The sequence below is a fragment of the Dendrobium catenatum genome, unplaced genomic scaffold (assembly GCF_001605985.2).
Source record: "Dendrobium catenatum unplaced genomic scaffold, ASM160598v2 fragScaff_scaffold_1200, whole genome shotgun sequence".
In the NCBI taxonomy this organism is placed as follows: domain Eukaryota; kingdom Viridiplantae; phylum Streptophyta; class Magnoliopsida; order Asparagales; family Orchidaceae; genus Dendrobium; species Dendrobium catenatum.
The window spans coordinates 53980-78160 of NW_021319662.1; the positions used below are offsets into that span (position 1 = coordinate 53980).

General features: G+C 33.3%; 1 protein-coding gene across 1 annotated transcript; it reads right to left on the reverse strand.

Annotated features, from left to right (window-relative positions):
* Positions 1 to 13072: 13072 nt before the first annotated feature.
* Positions 13073 to 14748, reverse strand: LOC110102879. Its single transcript, XM_020831369.2, has 2 exons — positions 14480 to 14748; positions 13073 to 13853 (listed from the first exon to the last, which is right to left on the reverse strand). The coding sequence occupies exons 1-2, from the start codon at positions 14657 to 14659 to the stop codon at positions 13323 to 13325; spliced, it is 711 nt and encodes a 236-aa protein (XP_020687028.1). The 5' UTR covers positions 14660 to 14748; the 3' UTR covers positions 13073 to 13322.
* Positions 14749 to 24181: the final 9433 nt, after the last annotated feature.

The following is a 24181-nucleotide window of genomic DNA, read 5'->3' on the forward strand; positions in this document are numbered from 1 at the left end:
ATCTTGATGCCTACTTATAACTCTACATCCACTTATGTCTCCCTTTAACCTCCAACACATGCCTATAGCAAGTAGACTTAGAATCAAAACAAAAAAATGCCATATAATCTCCAATACTATATTTTAATAAGTGGTGTCATAATCCCTCCCACATCTATACAAAGAAAATGGAGTCATAAAAGAACACATATGGCCTTGTTGCATCTCAGATAGTGCACTTTTCTCATATCAGAACATTTCCAACACTATTCTATGAACAATATAAATGCAAATGAAATAGTAACTAAATTATAGATTCAATGTAGTACTCAAAGTCAATAGATTCAATGAAATAGTAACAAATCCCTGTGAACTCCGATGTACATAAGCTTCAATACAAATTTGAGCAAACCATTCACCATATATAGGCTGTAAACAATTCATCTATTGTGCCCATTGCTACCAATATAGGAAAATTCAATGTTACTGACGGATTCCATCAGTCGGTAACAATGAAAATATGTCAAAAAATTTAGGTTTCCATCGCATTTCCGATGTAAATGGATCCGACGGTAATTCACGCGTTAGAAAAATATCACCGGTGGAATTATTCAGCCTGAAATATTTCCTGCGGAGTTTCCGGCGCAATTCCAGAGGAAACTTTGGAAAAAATGATGGTGTTTATGTTGTCATATTCTGACGTATTTCAACCGAAAATATCGGCGGATATTCCGTCGCAACAAAATGACGCCCAGTTACCGACGTATATTACCATCGCAAGCTCTGCCGGAAATGACCGGCACAATATCCACCAAAAATGCTGTCGTATTATATTACTGGCAGTGTTTCTGGCAGAAAATCTGCCAGAAACCTATAGCATAAAAAAAAATAATAATCTTCTTTCCTTTAAAAATTGATTTCCACAATTAAACCTGCATACAAAAGAAATACAACAATGTATACATTCATGCATCCAGTTCTAGTCAATAACATCACCAATTACATTATAAAATATGTTCAAACAACAAATAACTAAACATGTACAACAAATATAACATCACCACAATTTTATCACACCTAAAGAATTGCCCTGTAATTCTATAGCATTGCCCCGCATGCCTTTTCCCACACCAAACACATTGTGGGGTGCTTTTAGTGGGTGCTTTCATAATCTTACCAATCTTTTCCTCATTATCTTTACACATTTTCTTGAATGATAGAGGTTTCTATTCAGAATATGTTTGTTAAGACTGCTTGAATCTATTATTAGTCATATGTGCAATCTTGTCAACTAACTTTAATATACCCTCAGGTGTAATTATAATTGCTCATGTATATTTTTTAGTTTGAATTTCTTTCCTCATTCGCTCCATCTGCTTTTTCCTAATCAATTAAACAAATCAATAAAATATATTGCATATTCACTTATGTTTGAAACATATATTCATGAATGCAATTCAATATAATGTGTGTAATAGATATTCATGAATGCATGAGACAACCCCATTTCTACCCCATTCATAATCGATCATACAACTCTAGTTATAATTAAAATTGTCCAACTGTCATTGTTCTGATACCACTTTATGAATCCATAGATCAAAATTAGAAGAATTAAATCTTTTTATTATCTACTTATTAACCAAAGCTTACTAATTGCATATATAAAATATAAATAGTAAAAAATATAATTATATTTCTATTCATCTAATTTTTACATTTTGATTCAGATTAACAAAATAACATATATAATAATCATGATGCAACCAAAATAATTAATTACTAAAATAACATATCATAATTACAAAATAAAGAAAACTAGCATATACAAGAAAAGCCTAGTATGCTACTCAGATTAATCTCACTCCACGATATCATTACTATTACCTGAAAATGTATAAAATCACCATAATGAGCACTGAGCCCAACAAGCTATCAATATATATAACTAAAGTCAATGCATTAAACAAAAATAGCAAACATATAAATGTAGGAACACATAGCAATCATTATAAAAAATATCATGTAATTCATATAGAGTATTATCATATGTGTGTATCAATCAAATTATTGTCATATATCATATGTTCAAAGAAATACCCTATTAGTTTACTACATATCAACCATATTAATAAATCTTTCATGTTCATCCATCAATCATATCATCGGCCAATCAATCACCGTATATCATATCTTACGTAACATGGTTTCTCTCTTCAGGTTTGACTTCTTGAATTTTTTTTCTCTACCCAAGTAATTATATAATAACATAATTCTTCTTCTCATCCTATTGAATCCCTCTTCATATGGGTATTCTCGGAATCCAGCCCAATGATCAGAGCAAGTTTATCAATGCCAAATTTTGTGTCATTACCTCCAATGTCGAATATAATGAAGTAATCCTCATTGTTATGATCATCAACTATTTTCAATAATAGTTAATGAATTAAGGCCCTAAAGAATTGTACTTAGTTCAGGGAATTTAAAAAAAAAAAAAAAAACTAACTAAATGGGGATCTCTTAACCATGTTAGGGAGTTCATTAGCCTCAAATTGCTTTAACTACTTTCTCCATTACAATCCAAGATCTTTATTTAACCACTTTCTCCTTCACAACCCTAGATCTATACGTAACTTGAGTAAAGTGACATCTATGTATAGTTATAATTAGAATAGACATTTGCATCTTTAATAAAATAACTCAAATGCCTCTAATAAAAAAGAGAAAATGATCAACAACAACAACAACATCAAGCCTTTATCCCACTACGTGGGGTCGGCTACATGAATCCTTTTTCTCCATTGTGTCCTATTAAAAGTCAAATTCTCGTTTAAATCTAATAAAGAAAGGTCATTCCTAATATTTTCTAACCAAGTCTTTTTAGGTCTACCTCTACCTTTCTAATTATGATCATTATAGTATAAGAAAATTTTATTTATGATCATTTAACATGGTATAATTAAATAAACCATTAAGAATTAAAACAATTTTAAACTATATTTTGACTATCTAATTATGTATTTACTTATGTTGTTATTAACATAAGAAACTAATAATTAATTTAAAACTATGATGGTAATTCAGAATAATTAGCTTAAATGCTAAATTATGACAACTAGATATAGAACAGTTTTGTTTTCAATTTTCATATCAAAACCTTATTTTAAGAAATAAGTAGAATTTTCAAAACATGTTTTTTGAAAATAAAACCAAAAGAACAAAAAAAAAAAAAAAAAAAAAAGATAAAAAAAAAAAGAATCATGATCAAATCATCTTCGAACAATCATCAAATTACCTTCAAAACATGAAAGAATAATCTATTTTAGTACATAAATTTCATAAAAACAACAAAAAATCAATGATAAAAAACTATCCTAAATGAAACCTCAGCTTGAATAAACTATTTCAAAACATATGCCTAAAATAGACCCTAAAATAAAATGTTTAAACTCAAGTAAGAGTTACCTTCCTCCAATCTATATTCACATGAATATAATTTTACTTCATTTCTTATTAAGAAAAAATCTCAATTAACAAAGCTAATTAAATTTAATCCTCTTAAGGAAAAGTGATTATCAGTCATAATGACAGAAACGTACAAATGACGGTATAAATAGAAGAAAGTAGCGTAGACAAATAGGAGTCAGATCCTTTCAAAACACAATCGGCAGAGCATTAAATATGAGGGAGAAAGCAGCCATTGTAGCTGTAGCATGCAAGCCAAGGACAAATCTCATTAATTTTCCTCTTAATTGCGTAGACGCGTGCATACCCCTCCATCCATCTTTGACTCAATAGCTCCGTTTGCTGAATTAAGGAAAATAATGGACTGCATTAATGGCTATAATGAGCTCTTGCCATCCACTTCATGTATATATATATTAAAAAATTTAGGACAGAGCCCAATTACATTGGAGGTAAAAGAAATTGAAATTACAACTCATGGACATAAAAGAAGCTAAGCTGTGACAAAACTGAACCAAGCTCAAAAACTAACAACCAATAACCAATAGGATGATAAGCAGAACCCAAAAAATCTAGCGGTGTTAATATTTTACATGATCCGAAAGTTTGATTGGAATCCGATACGAAAATTTTAGGTTTGGGTCGGAGATTTCGACCGGTTTGTAAAATAGGGCAGGGTTCGTGTTGACCTGAAAACAACCCAAGTTGACCCGGAATCGATTATGTCGTGTCCGTCTGACTCGGGTCGCGTCGGCCATTCATCTTAGAGCTGCTGCCCTGCCGGCCTGTCGATGCCGTGTGCCGAGATCAGCAATAGATCGGAAGTAACAAGTAACAACTGCTAATTGGCTTTGGAAGTTCAGCATGATATCGGAAGTAACAATGAAGACAGGAGGAGCTCGTGTGCCACTATCGGCCTGCTGCTGCCCTTGCCAGTTGTCGTTGCCGCATGCCACTCATGTAGAAATTAGTAGTTAGGCGATAGTCATCTCAATTACTGATGATGGCCTTTGGTGGAAATCATCAAACAATGCAATAGAATTCTTCGAATCTTTCATATTCTGAACCTCCCCCATGTAGGAAATGAAGTCGTATTATTTGATTTTTTTTTTTATATAGGAGTATGTTGATTAGTCCTCTCGACCATATATCCTTTATTCAATATTTGAGTACCTTAATGACCTCAAAATTGAATTTTCTTGAATTCGTTGTATTGATCTCATTGATCCGCTCGATTTGAATATAAACCCACAAGAATTACTTTATGCGAGTTCATTTGAACTCAAATATAATCACTTATGACCTTGTTTGATTTGTTTTGTCGAGTCGTTCTGTTCAGCTATAAGTTTCTTGAAATTAGAGTGCATCTGGTATTGACATTTATTTCAAAAAAAAAAAAAAAAACAACCACCATCTTGAGTTTCATGCTAATAAATTAATTTATCAAAAAATATATATCTTTTTGAATAAATATTTTATATGAAGACATCCTAATATATTTTCTTTCCTAGAGTTATCACTTACATTTCTCATTGACGAGAAATTATTTTGTACGGAGATCGGACGCAGAACGTCATCCGGAGACCAACCAGAATGTGTCACATCAACGGTAACAAGCTGCAGTACTGAGCAATGTCGAGCCACGGTATCGAGCACAGGGTGACGTGGCACATTCTGATTGGTAACCCAACGACATTCCGTATCTGCACATAATAATTAATCCTCATTGACACCGTGAATTTAGCGAAAAGGATGTCCTCAATAACACAATTTAAACTTCCACAATGGCTTTATTATTATTCAGTCAATGTTAGTAAGCATTTACGTGTATCATATATATAATATAAGTTGCTCCAATTTCTTAATATACATTTAATAAGGTATGGATAATTTAAATAATAATCAATTTAAATTACATCTCTGTAGAAGCTTCCCGGCATTTCCGAAGAGCTGAATGCTGATGACGGTGGACCAACTAACAATTCATTATAATATAAAAATTTGGCAAAAGAAATTTCAGTTCAATGGTTGGGAATTTTTTTTTTTTTTTAATTAAACTAAAAACCTGCATAAACTTCAACTTTTGAATGTTATTATGAGTTTAAAATTGATTGTATAGAGCGTTTTATTTTTTTAGATCAATTTCATAATTTTTATTTAATCACTACTTCTTCGTTATTTTTAATAAATTTTTATGCTATGAAGAGCTTTCCATCTCAAACGGATCCATAGGAGAATTTTTTTTCTTTTTACTCCTGTTGCAGGCTAGAACATTCACGGTGGTAGAAGAGAGAGGTGCAACATTCATAGGACGCCAAAAATTTTACATAGAAAATTATGAAAATGGAAAAATTCACAGGGTCTGACCTAATTAAAATGTTTCTAATAGTGTTTATTATTGATTACAAATGAGGCTCTTCCTTGCGGGGAAGGCCTTTACTCGTTGTAGCAAATATACATAATATATAGCACATTACATTGTGAGTAGGAAGAATCTAGTGAGATTTGAAATATCACAAAAAAACTTATTTTTAATGAATTTAGAAGCCATCCAAATCAAATGAGTTTCAAAGATAAGAAAAAACTCAACCTAAGACCTCGCATTCTCTGCTCCGGCTCCCTCCCACACAATTAAAAAAATGATGTTTCTGCAATAGCTTATAGCGGCGGTTTAAAAACCGTTACTAAAAATATATATAGATAGCGGTTTCACCGCTACTAAATTCTCATATATTATTTCCCCTTCACTGTTGTTAAACCCTTCCTACAACAGTACTCATGAAATCACTGCAAAAGCCTTTCCAACGAACGTAAATATACAACGGATTCACAATAGTTCCTAAACTGCTACAAATAAGGCGAAATTTTAAGACATGCTTTAAAAATCATTTAAAAGAAGGAGCATAATAGCAAATATATACATTTAAAAAGGAGCATACCCGTGTACATGAATTGCGTTTTTAAAAAAAACGCAAAGCATGTGTGCGTTTTCTAAGAAAATGAGACCCTCCATCGCGTTTTCCTCTGAAAACGTAATACTTCACTGCATTTTCAAAGAAAATGTGATCCTCAATCACGTTTTTTCTCATAAAACATGACTTCACTGTATTTTTAAAGATTTAATAAAATACTTATTTAATTAATAGATTATTATATTTAATATTAAATCTTACTCAATTTAATAATCTTTTCTAAAAAATCTGTTACCAAATATTTCATTTCTCTAAATTATTTATTTTTTAATTATATTCAAAGTCAATAAGAAATATAGAATATAAATTTTTTTATTAATAAGTAAATTATTAAACTATTAGTTTAGGAATAAATTAAATTAGTAATAATTGAAAGCATATAATTTAAATAAGGTTAATAAATATATAAAAATATAGATATTTTTTATTTATGTAGAAGTTAAGGAAAAATTACACCATGTAATATTTATATTAAAAGTGAATTAATTTGGTATAAGTTATATTTATAGATAATATAATTTTTACAAGTTTAAAATCATGTTTAGCATAATTAAAAAAAATTGGAGATATTAAATATTATAGAATAGATTTTAAATAATTATGTATTATTAATCAAATTTAAACCATATCTCTAATATTTTCAACACCACTTAAACCAACGGCATGAAAATGCAAATAAAACACAATGGATGTTCGGGTTTGCATTGAAAATACAGTGAAGTCACGTTTTATGAGGAAAACGCGATTGAGGATCGTATTTTCTTTGGAAATACAGTTAAGTCATGTTTTATGAGGAAAACGCGGTAGAGGGTTGCATTTTCTTTGAAAATGCAGTGGAGAATCACGTTTTCAGAGGAAAACGCGATGGAGGATCGCATTTTCTTAGAAAACGCACACCTACTTTGCGTTTTCTCCTGTAAACGGGTATGTTCCTTTTTAAATTTATTTACTATTATGCTCATTCTCTTAAATGATTTTTAAAGCATGTTCCTTCTCAAAATTTCGCCTTATACAAAAAAGTATTGTGAAAGCTTGATTTATTAATAGTTTCATCACCTATTGTAACTAGTTACCACCTGCCTCTGCCCTCTATTTGCTTATGCGACCACCTATCTTTATCGTCATTTGATATAATCGCTTGAGCCTATATCTCAATTCAATGACATATAAATATATTTATCAATTTTCAAATATTTTGTCTCACCAAAAAAAAAAATTTAAGTTATAGTTTAATTCGCCTTCTATTCCAATTAAATTTGTATTAAATACTCTATATAGTCTTTAATTCATTAAATGTTGGCCTTTGCGCACATTGGATTAGGCGCCTAAACAAGTTTTAAAAAATTGCTTGACCATACACAATGCTTTCATTTACTTTCAGCTATCTATCTAATCTATCTTCATACTTTTTTTTTCTTAGGCTTTATTTGTAATTGTTTTTCTAAAATAATTTTTTTTGCAGAAAATTTTTTGAAAAAAAAATTTTGATCTAAATTTTTTTTTCTAAAAAGCAGTAAAAAACTATCACAAACGAAGTCATAAACTCATCTTAACTTTCATAATATTTGCTCATACTTTTTTTTTCTTTTAATTATAGGCAACTTCTTAATTGCTTTTTTTTTAACTTTTATTATTCATATGGGCTTCAATTTTTTCAAAAAGAAAATTTAAATGTAATATAAAAAAGAAATTATTTGGCCAATGATGTGATAGTTATGAAAAAACAGTTATATCTTTTTATAAAATTAATGCAATTTTATTTGATTTGTTTGATTCAACTAAATTTTGTGGTTCCTATAATGTATCTTTCCTTGATAGATTATCCAATTCATAGGAAAAAAAACAAGATAAGATATTTGACTGACCCTTTTTTTTAATATTGTTAGAATAGTGCTTTTTTAAAAAAAATTAAGCATATATCTTAAATGTGGCTCGAGCAGTGGCTCATTGGTTGACAAAAGTCATTCCTCGTGCATTAGTCGCACTCAAATCGCTCCAACGATCTATATATATAAAGAAAAATTGTTTTCTCAATGAGAGGGATCAACATCAAAAAGCAATGATAGGTATTTTGAATTTTCCAAATTAACATGATTTTTATGTTGAAAAGACAATTCAATTAAAAAATTATTATTTTGAGAATAATTATTCTACTTAAAAATTGGTGTATATATTGCAAATGAAGAAATAGAATAAATCATGATAAAAAAGTGTCTTTTATGTTGTGCATAAAATTTTTTACTAAAAAACTGTTTCATAAAGTAGTAAGAAAGCCTTTCCAAATGAAGCATAAATCGCCAATAATTTGCTTAAACATACAATAATTCATTAATTTCTTCTGATACCTTGATCTCAATCTCCATAGTAGCTCACATAAAATTACAATCATACACACAAAATCACTTTAAAAGCTTAATATCATCTCTCTTTTGGCAAATGAATATACCGTCTTCGCTTTGAACGATTTCTACATCAATAAATAATGTCCGTAGGCCGCGGTTTATCATTTCAAATTTATTTATCATAAACCTCTTAAATTTTGCGGCCATTTTAGAGATACTACTTGTGGAGATCAAATCATGAACCAAAATGTATAGTAGTAAAATATAACTAGATTCAAAATATAACAAAAAAAGTATGTCAATGGCTTTATAATCCTGTGAAATAGCAGTTAGCTTGCATGTGTTATTCCTTCTAGTTGCCTTTAATTCATTATTCATAGCATCCATTCATTTAAAATCTTGAAAATTGTTAGTTCATTATCTACAAATATGGCAAAGTGTGCCAAATCTCCATTATTATTAATAGGATTATCAAATGTTACCTCAAAAACTTCTTAAGATAATTGATTGTTTTAGTTGTCTCCTTAGTCTTCTAATTTTTTTGAGGCTTACTCGTATAGGGTTTCCTTGCACCAAAAAGGTACAATTATTAGTATCAATTACTAGTATACTGATAGCATTTAAAGAGCCTAGCATAGTCAGGTTCAAAGATAATTGAGCATGCCATGACGTTGTTAGGATTTCATAGAGACCTTTATGAACCTCTAAAATGTCTTTCAAGCCATGACCAATGGCCCAGTTAGTCCTATACATAAGTAACATTTAATGATTTTTTGATACGGTCCTTGCAGTCCTCTCTATATGCCTTGATTTGGTTTGTCAAAGCAAGTACTCAACCAATATACTCAGTGAAAATTATGATTATTCCATTTGCAAGAGATTATATTGATGTCTCAGATATTGGAATCTCACCTTATCATTAGAATGTCCCTAGTTACTTAAATGATACAATTTACTCAAGAACTTCATCATTCATTTCTTAATAAATTAAATACAAGGCCTTTCAAGCATGCCTCTTGTTCCCATGAGGTTTGCTCTATTGTGCTTAATATGTTTTCCTAATGAGGTCCGTGACTCTAGCCATCACGACATCCGGCATCTCATGATAATCAAATAAAACTCTCATTCGAGTGCTCCATATATTATAATTTTTCTTCCATTCATGATATAATGAAAGTCGGACATAGTAGCTCATGACACCACTCTAATACTGCTATTATATTAGATACGCCACCAATAAATTGTCTTTGTCGAGCATGAATCTCGAGGCAATCCAAGTTGGAAATGTCCGAAATTAAATACAGGACCATATGAACTTCAATTTTATCAAACTTATAGTTGAATTAAAAATCTCATGAATATGAACCCAATGACACTAAAATCGATCCAATTCAAGCCCTAGTCGATCAAAATCGGGGGCCGATGTACATTTGAAAGTTTCATAGCATAAATTGGATTACCAAATGATATCCAAATATAGCATTCTTGCATTTGAATCGGGTGGCTTGATAAGACGAATCCAACAGGCTCATTATGATCAGGGGGATCAACATGATGAGCTGGTCGTTGGATTACTCCCAACATCCCCTTGATTTTTTTCTTATTTACGGGGTATGTCAATCTGAGAAAATTATAAATAGATCTCTCATTCTTCACATGGGCATCGGGCGGGGCGAGAGAGAGAGAGAGAGAGAGAGAGAGAGAGAGAGAGAGAGAGAGAGAGACGATCTCTCTTGCTTTCTCAAGCTTGCACCACAAGCTAGATTTCTTCCAGACCACCAACCGTCATCAAATTTTTGATTATTCATTAGTTTTTGTTGGATTTTTTTCCTAACAACCAAACATTTCTAGACAACCGCCTAATGGTTGATTAATACTGAATCTCTAACTATCATCAAACATTGATGGAACATTCTTTATTAATCAATCTACATTAAGGGGACCTAACTTCTGAAGTTTGAAAAACTAAGGATCTTCCTTGCATTCTCAAGCTTCCACCAAAATTCAGATCTCTTTACGACAACCGACTATCATCAAACTTCCGACTATTTATTGGTTGTTGTTGGATTTTTTTCCCAACAACCAAACATTTCTAGACATCAACCCAACTGTTGATTAATACTAAATCTCAAGTTATCGCCAGACATTAATGGAACATTTTCTATTATTTAATTTACATCAAGGGGGGCAATCTCTTGAAATTTGAAAATCTCTTTAGTATATTTTTTTCTCCCTAAGCTTGAGTTAAGGGATGAGTTGACGTCGTCTGGCTATGACCCCTTTGACCACTGTCGTCTATCGATTATGGTCCCTTTGACCATCGTCACCCATCGACTATAGTCCCTTCGACCACTGTTACCCACTGTCTATGGTCCGTCTAACCACCGTCATCCAACTATGATCCCTTCGACCATCATCGCCCATCGACTACAATCCCTTCGACAACCATCTCCGTTGAAAATCCCTCTGACCACCATCTCCCGCTGACTACGGTGCCTACTACCACGGTCACTAAACTACAATCCCTCCAATCATCATTGCCCGTCAACTACGATCCCTCTGACCATCATCGCCCACCAACTACAGTCCCTCTGACCACCGTCGCCTACTGACTACATACCTGCTGACCAAACAGACATGTCAACACTCTCTTGAGAACAATCATCATGTCATTCTCCAACTATGTAATGTGATATATAATTATGTGTATTAGCTACATTGAACCAACATCTTCCCCTAAGGAAGAGCATCATTTGTAATCAACCATTAATACTAGTAGATTCATTCAAATTGGGTCAAACCCTATGATTTTTTCCCTTTTTAAGATTTTTCACGTAAAAATTTTTGTGTCTCGTATGAAAACTACATCCTACTCTTTTTATCTTTCTATGTGTTGGATTTTCTTACAAAGATCTCTATGCCGTCATGAATGTTCTTGGACGCAACAATATCTATGCAAAAGAACATGGAAAATGCAAAAAAATAAAAAATAAAAACATGTAAAAAAAACTGACTATTACTTGAACAAAAAATAATTTGACAAACAAAAATATAGAAAGTCATAAATAACAAAGAGAAGAAAACTGTTGCATTTAAATTATTAAGTCATTTGGTGATCTATTTCATAAAAAAAAATGTCATTTTCTTGTAAATTTACACCATTCGTGAAGAAATTATTATGTGCAGGGAGTCCAAATGTGTCCGGATTCCAATCAAAATTGACCACTTAGTCGGTACACAAGATGTATATTATACACATCATGTATACAAATTTGTACATAAGTTGTATGTAGACGGCATGACCTATTTTGATTAGAGTCCAAACACAAGATAAGTTTAAAATTCACATAGAATAATTTCTTATATTTGGGACACCATTAACTTTACATCAAATATCTTATGATCAATCAAACATATGAGAGATAAACTTTTCTTAGTCTAATTTCCTTCGTTTTATTATTATTATTATGTTGAAATGTTGCATTTATAATTTATATCTTTGACCTGTCATCATATAATTGATAAATTATGTGCCTTTAAAGTTAATTTTTTAATTTACTTCAGATAATTCCTAAAAAAAAAATAATTCAGATATTGCATTAAAAACCCTGAGCCAGTACTATTATTTTAAAGAACAAAAAAAACATTTTTTTTAGCCTTTCATATTTTAATATGTAAAAAATTAAATTTGCGTAAATTTACTTGCTAGATTAAACCATAATTTTTTTTAATTAAAAGACCATTTTTCTAAATATAAATATGCAGGCAAAGCCGACATATTTGCCATTATTATACTAACAGTACAGTAAGAGAGATCGATGTACGTGAAAGGCCAATAAAAAAACGATGTTGCGCTCATGTGCCTGTTGGGGTAGCTTTTTCATTTATTTGAATTTATGTTCACATCTATTTGATTGTAATTTTAAAATTGTTTTTGGAAAAGCTTTGTTATGAGACTGCAAAATTTACTATAGTATCATAGCTCTTAAAACTATTCTTGTATAATACTTTAAAAAAATAGAAAAATTGGATGATTAAGATTTTGTTTGGGATGATTTTTTTAATATTTTTTAAAATAATTTTTTAGTACAAAAATTTTTAAATTTTTTATTAAAAAGTTGTTTTAAGACGCACGAAGAAAACCGTTCCAAATAAGTTATTATTTCTTAAAACAAATTTTTAGTACAAAAATTAAAATTCTTGTACTAAAAAACCTCTTTAAGTAGTAAAAAATCGTCCTAAATAAAGCCTAAGATTAATCTCCAAACCCTTAAATAGTTAAATATACTTCAAATTGAATATAAAAAAAAAAAGTCATCTTCAACCATCAGATTCCAATTCATGCATCCGAAATCTCACAAAGATTCATATTCTAAATGCAAAATTTTGAAAATACAAAAAGCTTATCTTTATCTACAACAACAAGTGAAACAGGACAACGTCTACCCCATTTTGGTTCTCGACCTCAGAAAAGGGAGAGCTGATAATCAGCCCACCTCTGTTCCATCTTCACATGAAAATTCGATTCTTTTTCAGATCCCAGAAGTTTTTATCAAACTAATGATCAGTAAAACTGTAAAGAAGAGCAGTTTAGATCTATCCGAGGCTTCTTCTTCAACGCCGGAATCGGCACGTAAGAGTCGCACCTAGGGCACCGGGGATCCGCGGTGGAGATCAGAACGTATAGCAGGCAAGCAGGACACCCAGCCGCAACCATTCCTCCGGTAGTCGGAGCCGGGGACGGAGGAGGTGGCGGCGAATCCTGGACTTCAGACAAATCCGTGTCTTCCGTGGCCCGACGCTTCAAGGAAGAAGAGGTCGTCGAAGACGATGGCGATGCGGAGCTGCCGCAGTCCGATCGCCGTCGGTAACCCCATCTCGATTCTCGCTCGGCTCTCTCCAACGCCGACTTCACCTTCTCAAGCGTGCACACGCTGCGATAGGCGGAAGCTGGCGCGGCACAGCGAGTGGCTGAGATCGCCGAGAGGCTGAGGTCGAGGGAAGATGATTTCTCCGGGACGACGCCGGTGCCGGAAGGGGGTGGCGGTAAGTTAAGGTCATGCAGCTCGCGAAGCACCGGATCTGGGCCGGTCTTCTGGAACAGGAACCATACAAATATTACGAAATTGGGGGAAAAATCAACTTATTTAATTATAGGGGCAAACAGAGTACAACGAGAAATTTTCCCAAAAGAAGAGTACAACGAGAGAATCGATAAAATATTCATGAAGGAATGGCAAATGTAGATCTCGAGGTAAAGAATTTAGGAGCTAGTATACAAGAAAAAATACACAGGGATTCTTTCATGGAAGAATAATCAGAATCTTGGCAGAAAAATTAGAAAAAAGCAATAAACAAAACAATTGAAAAATAGACCCTAATCGCAAGAAAACGAGCAAGCACGCAAGGAAGATCAGAATAAAATTTCATCAGCTGATTCGAAAACAACACGGATTTCCACTATAATTACTCAGATTCAAAAGAAAATATCAAAACTGAAATGAAACATAACTCCTTCAAGTAAGAACAATCAGGGTCTCATTAGAAAAACTCGAGTAATGAAATAAACAAAATCAAAAGAAAACAAGAGTAAAATAGAAGGAACGGAAGCACTGAAGAACAAACAATCTGCAGAAAATTTCGTCGTCTGATTTCAAGAGAAGCACGGATTTCCAGTTCAATTACTCGGATTAGAGAAAAGTTCAGCGAAGAAGAATCTACCACTTGATCAAGGCGCCGATCCCAGCCAACAGCAACCTCGAGCTCCACCCCAAGCTCGCCGCTTCCGGCGAGCCCCTTCCCGCCGCCGAGTAGGTCAATAGTGACAAGATCCCTCTTTCCATCCCCTTCCTCCTTGTACCCGCTGACCCCTCGTACCATCGAGCTCACCTCGGCAGCCATCCCCCGCCTTCCGATGCCGCTAGGGTTAGGGTTTCTAATAGCTCCACGGTCTGTAAGGCCGACGAGAGGCAGAGGAAACAAGGCTGATAAATGGTGAAAAGAACAAGTTAATTTATACCTGGCTAATAAATGATTAATTAATTATGTAATTAATGAGATATTTGTAAAGGAGGAATTAATTAATTAGCATGATTAAAGGTAGTTCATTATTCTTCATTAATTGTCCGAAGACTGATTGGTTTGTGATTAATAGTATACGTTAATACTGAGGTGAGGGAAGAATGCAAGATCATGTGGATTAAGTAAGTAATTAATTAGAGGGCAGTTAATGCTTTATAAAGGCCCTTCTAATTAATGGTGGGGGAGGCCTTAATGAGAGTCCTGTCTGCAGGTATTTATTGTTGGCTTTAACAATTTTAAACTAGCCACATACCTCCTTCAATGCAAGAGTTATATATGAATAAAATTAATCAATAAATAATATTAAATGTTTACTATATTTTAATATTTACTTATTTAGTATCCAATTGGGTAGTGTATTTTTTTTATGAAAGTGGTTCTAAAATTATTATGAGAAAATTATTTTTTTAAGAAAATAATTATGAGTATCATAAATATTTTTTCTTTTTAAAAGTTGCACATTAATATTTTTATAAAAATATGTTATCACTATCAAAATTTCTAAAAAAGATGAAATGTTAATAAATAACTAGTTTCGAGGAGGATTTGGGTTGACACGAAAATCCAAAATTATTTGAAATTGACCCGATTACTTCAAGAGCTCGAATTAAATGGAAAGGCTTAGAGTTAATGGGTCATGTTTGTATTAATTGGGTCATGTTTGGTTAAAAAAAAATTGCATATATTATATAGGATTGTTTGATTGAAAGTGAAGTGGGTGCAAAGCATTCATTTTAAAAGGGTTTTGAAAATATCGGTGTTTAATTGGATGAAAAATAAATGTAATGTAAAGTATAAATGTTAGTTCATTTTTAAGGTAAAATAACTTGCCTAGTTTTTTGTGAAAATTATATTCACCGTAACTAAGCTATCTTGCCACCATCTCCGTCGCCACTGCTAACCGGCTGCCTGACAGCGTCGCAACAAGCCAACAACTAAACACCTCCGCGCCACTGGCTGTTATCGCTGCCCACCACTGTCATCGTCGACCACTACCTCCCTTCCGGCCCTCTTCACTGTCCACTATCATTATAAATTTTAAGTTGCATTCATTTTACTTTAAACCAAATAAAAAAATTCATCCTTTCATTTACACTAATATACAAACAATTTTAAACCTTTCAAATACTCAACATTCTTTTTACACCACATTACTTTTACTTGGCATTTAGTTTTTAGTAAACCAAATACCTCCATAATTAATAGGTTAAGTGGAAGAAGTTCGGGTTAGATTTTTGATCTAGTTGGGTTCTAATTAAATCTTTTGACCCACATAATTGGTACAACGCCAAAAATTGTCTTGATCGGGCACGTATCTTGAGCCGTATTTGAATTGAAAATTTTTAATATTTAATACAAGACTGCATGAACTCCAATTTTAGAAAACTGAACCTCTCAAAGAGAAAAATCCAACACATCAAAATCGGTTACATTTGAGCCCAAATGAGCTCAAATCGAGGGCTAATAACATATTTGGAAACTTCAAAGTATTAATTGGATGACCAAATAATATCCAAATATGACATGCTTATAATAGAATCAAGCAACTCAACGAGATAAATCCAATGAGGCTAAGATCTCGTTATTCTGACATCATTAAGACACTTAAATATTGAATAAACACTCCATACTCAACGAGATGCTGACTACGGTCCCTCCGACCATCATTGCTCGACTACGGTCCCTACGACCATCGTCGTCACCCGACTACAGTCTCTCTAACCTTCGTCGCCTGACTACAATCCCTTCAATCATAGTCACCCGTTGACTATTGTCCCTTTGACCGTTGTCGCCTAACTATAGTCCTACAAACTAAATGAATATGCCAATGTCCTCTTGAGAATAACTCTTATATCACTAGATTCTTTCAACTCCCGCCTGTTATGTGTTTTATATGATTTATATTTGCTATATTGAGCGAATGCCTTCTCCCAAGGAAGGACATCAATTGTAATCGACAACAAGCACTACTAAAACTATTTTAACTGAGTCAGACCCCATGATTTTTCCTCTTCTTAGTGGTTTCAATGTTAAAATTTTTGTTATATCTTACGACTCTTGTACCTCTCTCTCTCTTATCAGTGTGTGTGATGGATCTTCATACAAAATTAGGACGCTAAATCCTATATCTCTCTACCACCGCGAATGTTTTGGCACACAACAGTAATAGATAAATCAACTCTAGGTCAAACATATTCAAGGCATGCCAATTTTAAATTAGATCCAAACCTAACCGTTAACTCAAATTAACGCCCCTTCTAAAAAGCAACAATAAATTAATAGTCAAAGAGAAGTGTGATAGCAATTTGAAAAATAAAATAGTAAGAAAGTTGCCTAAAAAATAAACTTAATATCCAAATTAACAAAAAATATTCAAAATATCATGGCAGGAAATTAGGTTTCTCTTAAACATCTTTAATGATTGTTGATTCAAAGGGAAAATTTTTAAAATGATTAAAGTAAATTTCATTAAAAACAATTAGTTATAGCCGCCTCTTAAAAGGAAACATCTAAGATTGTCATATCATTAATTAGGTATCAAAATGGTAACCTTAGTTGCTCTATCATCATTTTTTTAATTATTAAATATTGAGAAACAATTGTTGAGTTCCTCTCCTTTATAAACATAGTTAAAATTAATGAAGTTATTCACTATCATTTAAATATTAGAGCATATGTTTATTATAGTAAAATCTACAATCATTATTATTAAGTACATATTCTCTTATATTGTATTTATCATGTTATACTCTTTTCTTGCCTTTATAAAAGCATATTTGTATTAGCATTATGACAATCTAAAGATTGAGATGCTCGGCTATCTCAGTGGCTATCTAAAGCTTGATAAGCAGGTTTTTTTGGGCTGTGGACGATAGTGACAACTTGCTATCTTCTTTCTGGACGGTCTACGGGCAACCAAAGAAGAAATGAATATCCGATTTATGAAGCCAGTGTATTTCTGAGTCCCAGTCATACAGTTTTTCTGTCTGATCTATTCCTCTTTCTACGATTCGTGGATCCATCTTGTTGTGCAGATCTGGATCGTCTTTATCACTCTATTTCCTCTGAATCATCTTCATTCGATTCCTTTGGATCGCATTCGTCCCTTAATTTTTTGTTATGCATATTTCATGAATTTGCTAATAACCTGCTTTCTTCCCCAGGCATAGATCATGCTCATTGTTTTATGAGATATCCATGATTCACTGATCCACTCACTATTTTGTACTAGTACTATTTGATTCATTACTTGAAAGGAATTATAATGAGTGCATTTTTCCTTCTTAATTTGATTTCTATTCATCGTTTTTCTTTTCAACTCATTATAATATTATTTTGTTCATCATAATTTATGATATATTTGTTTCATTGTTGGATTCATTTGGGACGATTTTCTCATAGCTTCTTAGAGAAAATTTTTAGTATAAAATTATTTAATTTATAAAATAAAAAGCTGCTTTAAGAAGCAATAAAAAAGCCGTCCCAAACGAAACCGTAATCTCTCAATGTGAAATTGGATGGAAAAATTATTGAAATTGGAGTTTTGCGATGAAAATTTTTTTGGAAGGGAAAGGTATGGATTTCGAATGAACTAAAATGATACGAAGTTTTGAAGGAAAATTCAATATTTTGAAGATCCATACATAACTCAAGATCATAGTGATCGAAAATTCTATTGAGACATCAATAGGCATATAATTGACAAAATACAAAATGACCAAAGATGATTGGGGTCATTTACATGCATATATATATATAAGATATTTCAGCGTTCAAAGTTAATTTCTTTTTTTTTTTTTCATAAGACCCGTTATCATCTAGTTTATATTCTTGGTATTCTCGTTTGGATCATGTGTCACCTTTTTGTTTGAGATATTTAGCTTTTACATAAGCATTAAGAAATTTACAAACTAATAATATTTATGACTGTAGTGGTTACAAGTTAGGAAAGTTTTAAGCGTTATCTATTAAAAAAATATTTTCACCTCTACTACACCATTTGATTTACTTCTTTTTGTTGTATGGGGTCTTTCCCAATAGCCACATAGGTTGGGTTCGGGTCGAACCTAAAACTGACTAGACACAAATTGACCTGACCTCATGAACCCGATCCATTTTTGCAAACGGGTCACTTTTTTGGACGCAAACCTGACACGCATCGGACCCAGGTCAGCCCGACACGACCAGCCAACTCGGGTCTTGGACTTGTCTTCAACCTCTTCTGACGGAGGCAGAGGCGGCAGTGACGGCGGAGGCTGCAGATGGAGGAGGCTGTGATGGCGGACGATGGAGCTTATTCGACGTGGCAACCTCCGACTGATGACATATGAACGACGAACGACATAGCTGATGCAACTTTGCAACCTCCGGCTGAGGAAATATGGACACGGACAACGGACGATAAAGTTGATGCGACACAACAAGCTCCGACTAAGGGCACGCGGACGCGAGACGACGGACTTGAGGCGGACAGGTCAATTTGTGGTTAGCGGGTTAACTTGGACCGTCCCTTTTTTCAAGCGGGTGAATCCTGGAATCTGAACCCGACCAGTTTGTGAAACAGATTGACCCTAACTCAAGATTTTTGGGTTGAGTTTGAGTCGAATTTTCGGGTCATGTCAAATATTGACGGAGGTCAACCTTAGAGTCTAAAGGTTTTCGCTTGAGTAGATCTAAAACGGAATATATGGAGTGTAATTTTAGCAGTAATAGTCCTAGTGAGGGGATTGTGACTTTGGGCGATCAAGTCATTAATAAGAGTACACGTTTTAGGTATCTTGGATCTATTGTTCAGAGTGATGGTGAAATAGATGGGGATATTATCAGTAGAATTCAAGTTGGATGGTTGAAGTGGCGGAATGCATCGGGCTTGTTATGTGATAGAAATGTACCCCTCAAACTTAAGGGAAAATTTTATAAGATGGTAGTGAGGCCTGCAATGCTTTATGGTGCCGAATGTTGGCCATTAAAAGAGAAGCATAATACTAAGTTAAGTGTGGCAGAGATGAGGATGCTTAGATGGATGAGTGGCTTTACCCTTAGAGAAAGGATACGAAATGAGCATATACGTGAAAAGGTTGGAGTAGCTCCAGTAGAAGATAAGATTAGAGAGAGTCGCCTTAGATGGTTTGGTCACATAAAAAGGCGGCCTTCCGACGACCCAGTTAGGAGAGTAGAGGTATTAGATTTGACTTGTGTTAAGAAAGGTAGGGGTAGACCTAAAAAGACTTGGTTAGAAAATATTAGGAATGACCTTTCTTTATTAGATTTAAACGAGAATTTGGCTTTTAATAGGACACAATGGAGAAAAAGGATTCATGTAGCCGACCCCACGTAGTGGGATAAAGGCTTGATGTTGTTGTTGTTGTTGTTGTTTGTGGACAATGGTGACAACCTGCTATCTTCTTTCTGGACGGTCTACAGGCAACCAAAGAAGAAAGAAATATCCGATTTATGAAGCCAGTGTATTTCTGAGTCCCAGCCAGACAGTTTTTCTGTCTGATCTATTCCTCTGTCTACGATTCAATGTTTAGTTGTGACAGTTGTAGCAGTCTTTATTTTTATAGAAGTTCTATTGTAATTGTTAGCAGTCTACCTTCTTTGTTATTGTCGTGTTGTTAGGTTTGGAATGTTTTAGTTTTTTTGTTCTATTTTTCTGTATTTTTTATGTTATCAATAAAATATAGCCTTTTACATTTTCTAATAGCATATCAGAGCTTAGGTTAGAGAAATTTCAACATCTTACACAAATTTCATGGATCCATCTTGTTGTGCAGATCTGGATCGTCTTTATCACTCTATTTCCTCTGAATCATCTTCATTCGATTCCTTTGGATCGCATTCGTCCCTTGATTTTTGTTATGCATATTTCATGAATTTGCTAATAACCTGCTTTCATCCTCAGCCATAGATCATGCTCATTGTTTTATGAGATATCCATGACTCACTAATCTACTCACTATTTTGTATGAGTACTATTTGATTCATTACTTGAAAGGAATTATAATGTGTGCATTTTTCCTTCTTAATTTGATTTCAATTCATTGTTTTCCTTTCCAACTCATTATAATATTATTTTGTTCATCATAATTTATGATAGAGTTGTTTCATTGTTGGATTCATTTGGGACGATTTTCTCATTGCTTCTTAGAGCAGATTTTTAGTATAAAATTTTTAATTTTAAAAATAAAAAGCTGTTTTAAGAAGCAATAAAAAAGCAGTCCCAAACGAAACCGTAATCTCTCAATGTGAAATTGGATGGAAAAATTATTGAAATTGGAGTTTTGAGATGAAATTTTTTTGGAAGGGAAAAAGGTATGGATTTATATTTTGAGAATTCATTGTAAACCAATGAACTAAAATTATACGAATTTCTATAGGAAAATTAAATACTTTGAAGATCCATATATATATATATATATATATTCTAATTTCATAAAATAATAACCACTAGAGATTAGGAGTATTCAAGAGTTTTATTTTGCCATGATCAATTTTTAAAATTAGTTGACTCTTACAAAACCAGCAGAGCTTCAAGCATTTACTCCTAATATTGCTCATATTTGTGATTTTAGTTATTCAATCTTTTTTTTTTTTTTCCTTCTTATAATGTGTAGGATTTGTGCCCTTAAAGATTGATTAGGATAAGTCATAGGCATGGAGGGTTAATATGTATTATATGAACTGAAATTATAAGATATTACAGCGTTCAAAGTTTTTTTTTTTTTTCTTAAGACCCTTTCTAATCTAGTTTATATTCTTGGTATTCTCGTTTGGATCATGTGTCACCTTTTTGTTTGAGATATTTAGCTTTTACATAAGCATTAAGAAATTTACAAACTAATAATATTTATGACTGTAGTGGTTATAAGGTAGGAAAGTTGTAAGCGTTATCTTTAAAAAAAATATTTTCACCTCTACTACACCATTTGATTTACTTCTTTTTGATGTATGGAGTCTTTCCCAATTGCCACAAAACAAGGCTCTTAATACGAGGGCTGTCAAAATCCCGTCACTGGTTAGGTTTGGGTCGAATCTAGAACTAATCTGACACAAATTGACCTGACCTGAACCCGATACATTTTTGCAAATGGGTCACTTTTTTGGACGCAAACCTGACCCGCATCGGACCCAGGTCAACCCGACACGACCAGTCAACTCGGGTCTCGGACTTGTCTTCAACCTCTGCTGACAGAGTCAGAGGCGGCAGTGACGGCGGAGGCTGCAGATGGCAGAGGCTGTGATGGCGGACGATGGAGCTTATTCGACGTGGCAACCTCCGACTGATGGCATATGAACGACGAACGACATAGTTGATGCAACTTTGCAACCTCCGGCTGAGGAAATACGGACACGGACAACGGACGATAAAGTTGATGCGACACAACAAGCTCCGACTAAGGGCACGCGGACGCGAGACGACGGACTTGAGGCGGACAGGTCAATTTGTGGTTAGCGGGTTAACTTGGACCGTCCCTTTTTTCAAGCAGGTGAATCATGGAACCTGAACCCGACCAGTTTGTGAAACAGATTGACCCTAACTCAAGATTTTTGGGTCGAGTTTGAGTCGAATTTTCGGGTCATGTCAAATATTGACGCCCCTACTTAATACTATATTTCCTTCATTGATGACTAAATGCATTATTGTTGGGTTCATCTTATAGAATATTATTCATATTTTTTCAATATTTATAACACATTTCATGCATCCATCAAAATCAAATATTTTAATTTTATAAAATATTTTAGTTATAATTTAAGGGGTCAAATACCTCTAATAAATTTTATAACCTAGTTGTCTTTTATTGTATAATATATCAAAATTTTAATAGAGAGACTCCTGAAGAAAAAAATTTGTTACTAAAAGAAAACATGAGCATATGCTCGCCTGAGCACCCGCGCTCGCCTGCCGACGCACCTGCTTCGCCCGCGCGCTCGCCCGCTTCGCCGGCTTCGCCCCCGTGTTCTGTGTCTGGTCAGGTCAACCCATCAACCCGCCAGGTCGGGTCAACCTAGCAACCCGCCGGGTCGGGTCCGGGTTCGAATTTTTGACCCATTTCTCTACCCGGGTCAGTTCGGGTTCCACCCGAACCCGACCCGTGACCCGAAATTGACACCCCTCTAATACTAATATTTTGATTCTTCACAATATTGCCATTACATCCACTCCTATAACTACTCCAATACCTCTTGAGATTGTTGATCATATGCCTTGGCATTCTCAGTGCACTCTTAAGCTAAACAAATTATCATAATTTATTTTCCCCTCCTTATACATTTACATGTTCCCCCTCCTAGATTTTCGCATAACTTTAGAAAGCATTAAATATTCTTCAATCATCCATAGATTTATCAAGTTATAGCCGCTACTGCCACTGAGATAATTTGATTGCAATGGTTACAAGAAAATATGCATTTTGTTCTCTGTCATCTCTGTACTATGATAATATAAAATATATTTAGATTGCTCATAACTTAGTTTTTCATGAGCAAACTAAGCATATTGAGATTGACTATCTTCTCACTCATAATCACCTTTAGTTTGGAACTCTTATCTTACCGCTTATTTCTTCTTCTCTATATATTACAAATTGGTTTATAAAGTCCCGTCGGTTTCATGTTTTCATTTCCTGATAGGCAAGTTCTTAACGATTCTAGCAATAACATCATGAGTTTGTGTGAGACATTATAGTTAATTAGAATTATTCACCGACTTATAAATGTTAAGACATGTGTCTAACATTTATATTAGACATCTATATTTGTTATTATCATTATATATCCTCGTTATTAAGGATATTTTTTTATTATGTTTTAACTTATTACTAACAATAATGTTATCACTATATTAAAAAATTAAAACCATGCTATTTATTATCACATAAATATTGTAATCCATTAATCACAACTCATGCAATAATACCTAACTCTCTATATTTCATCATCATCCAAAATAAAATAAAATAAAAAACTCGTAAAGGCATATTTGGAAATTGGGATTTCCTTGTCATTTGAAAGCTTACTAAGATATTCTATTGGAAACCTGGAGATCATAAATTCCTTACTCTGAGCTTTTGGATACTTGATGTTATAGTACTCTTTGTTGTATAAGCTACACTTGCTCTTATAGTAGTACTTATCGAATATCAATAAGACATAACATCCACAATATTACTATAATAAACTTAAATCAATGGACCAAATTACTTAAAGCTTTATCTCTAGCTAGTTTCTAGTTTTCTATTTTTATTGGTTTCATGGCCCTAACTATCTATCGAATAAAATTGATTATAATTGATATGTCATCAAAGATCATCTTGATCATACAAGAATCTCGAGGTA

Excerpts from the sequence above, each read along its gene's own strand:
- LOC110102879 (XM_020831369.2), bottom strand. The coding sequence starts at position 14,659 with ATGGCTGCCGAGGTGAGCTCGATGGTACGAGGGGTCAGCGGGTACAAG. Across the intron at positions 13,854-14,479 it reads ATCGGCGCCTTGATCAAGTG|AAGACCGGCCCAGATCCGGT; the intron begins GTAGATTCTTCT and ends TTCCTGTTCCAG.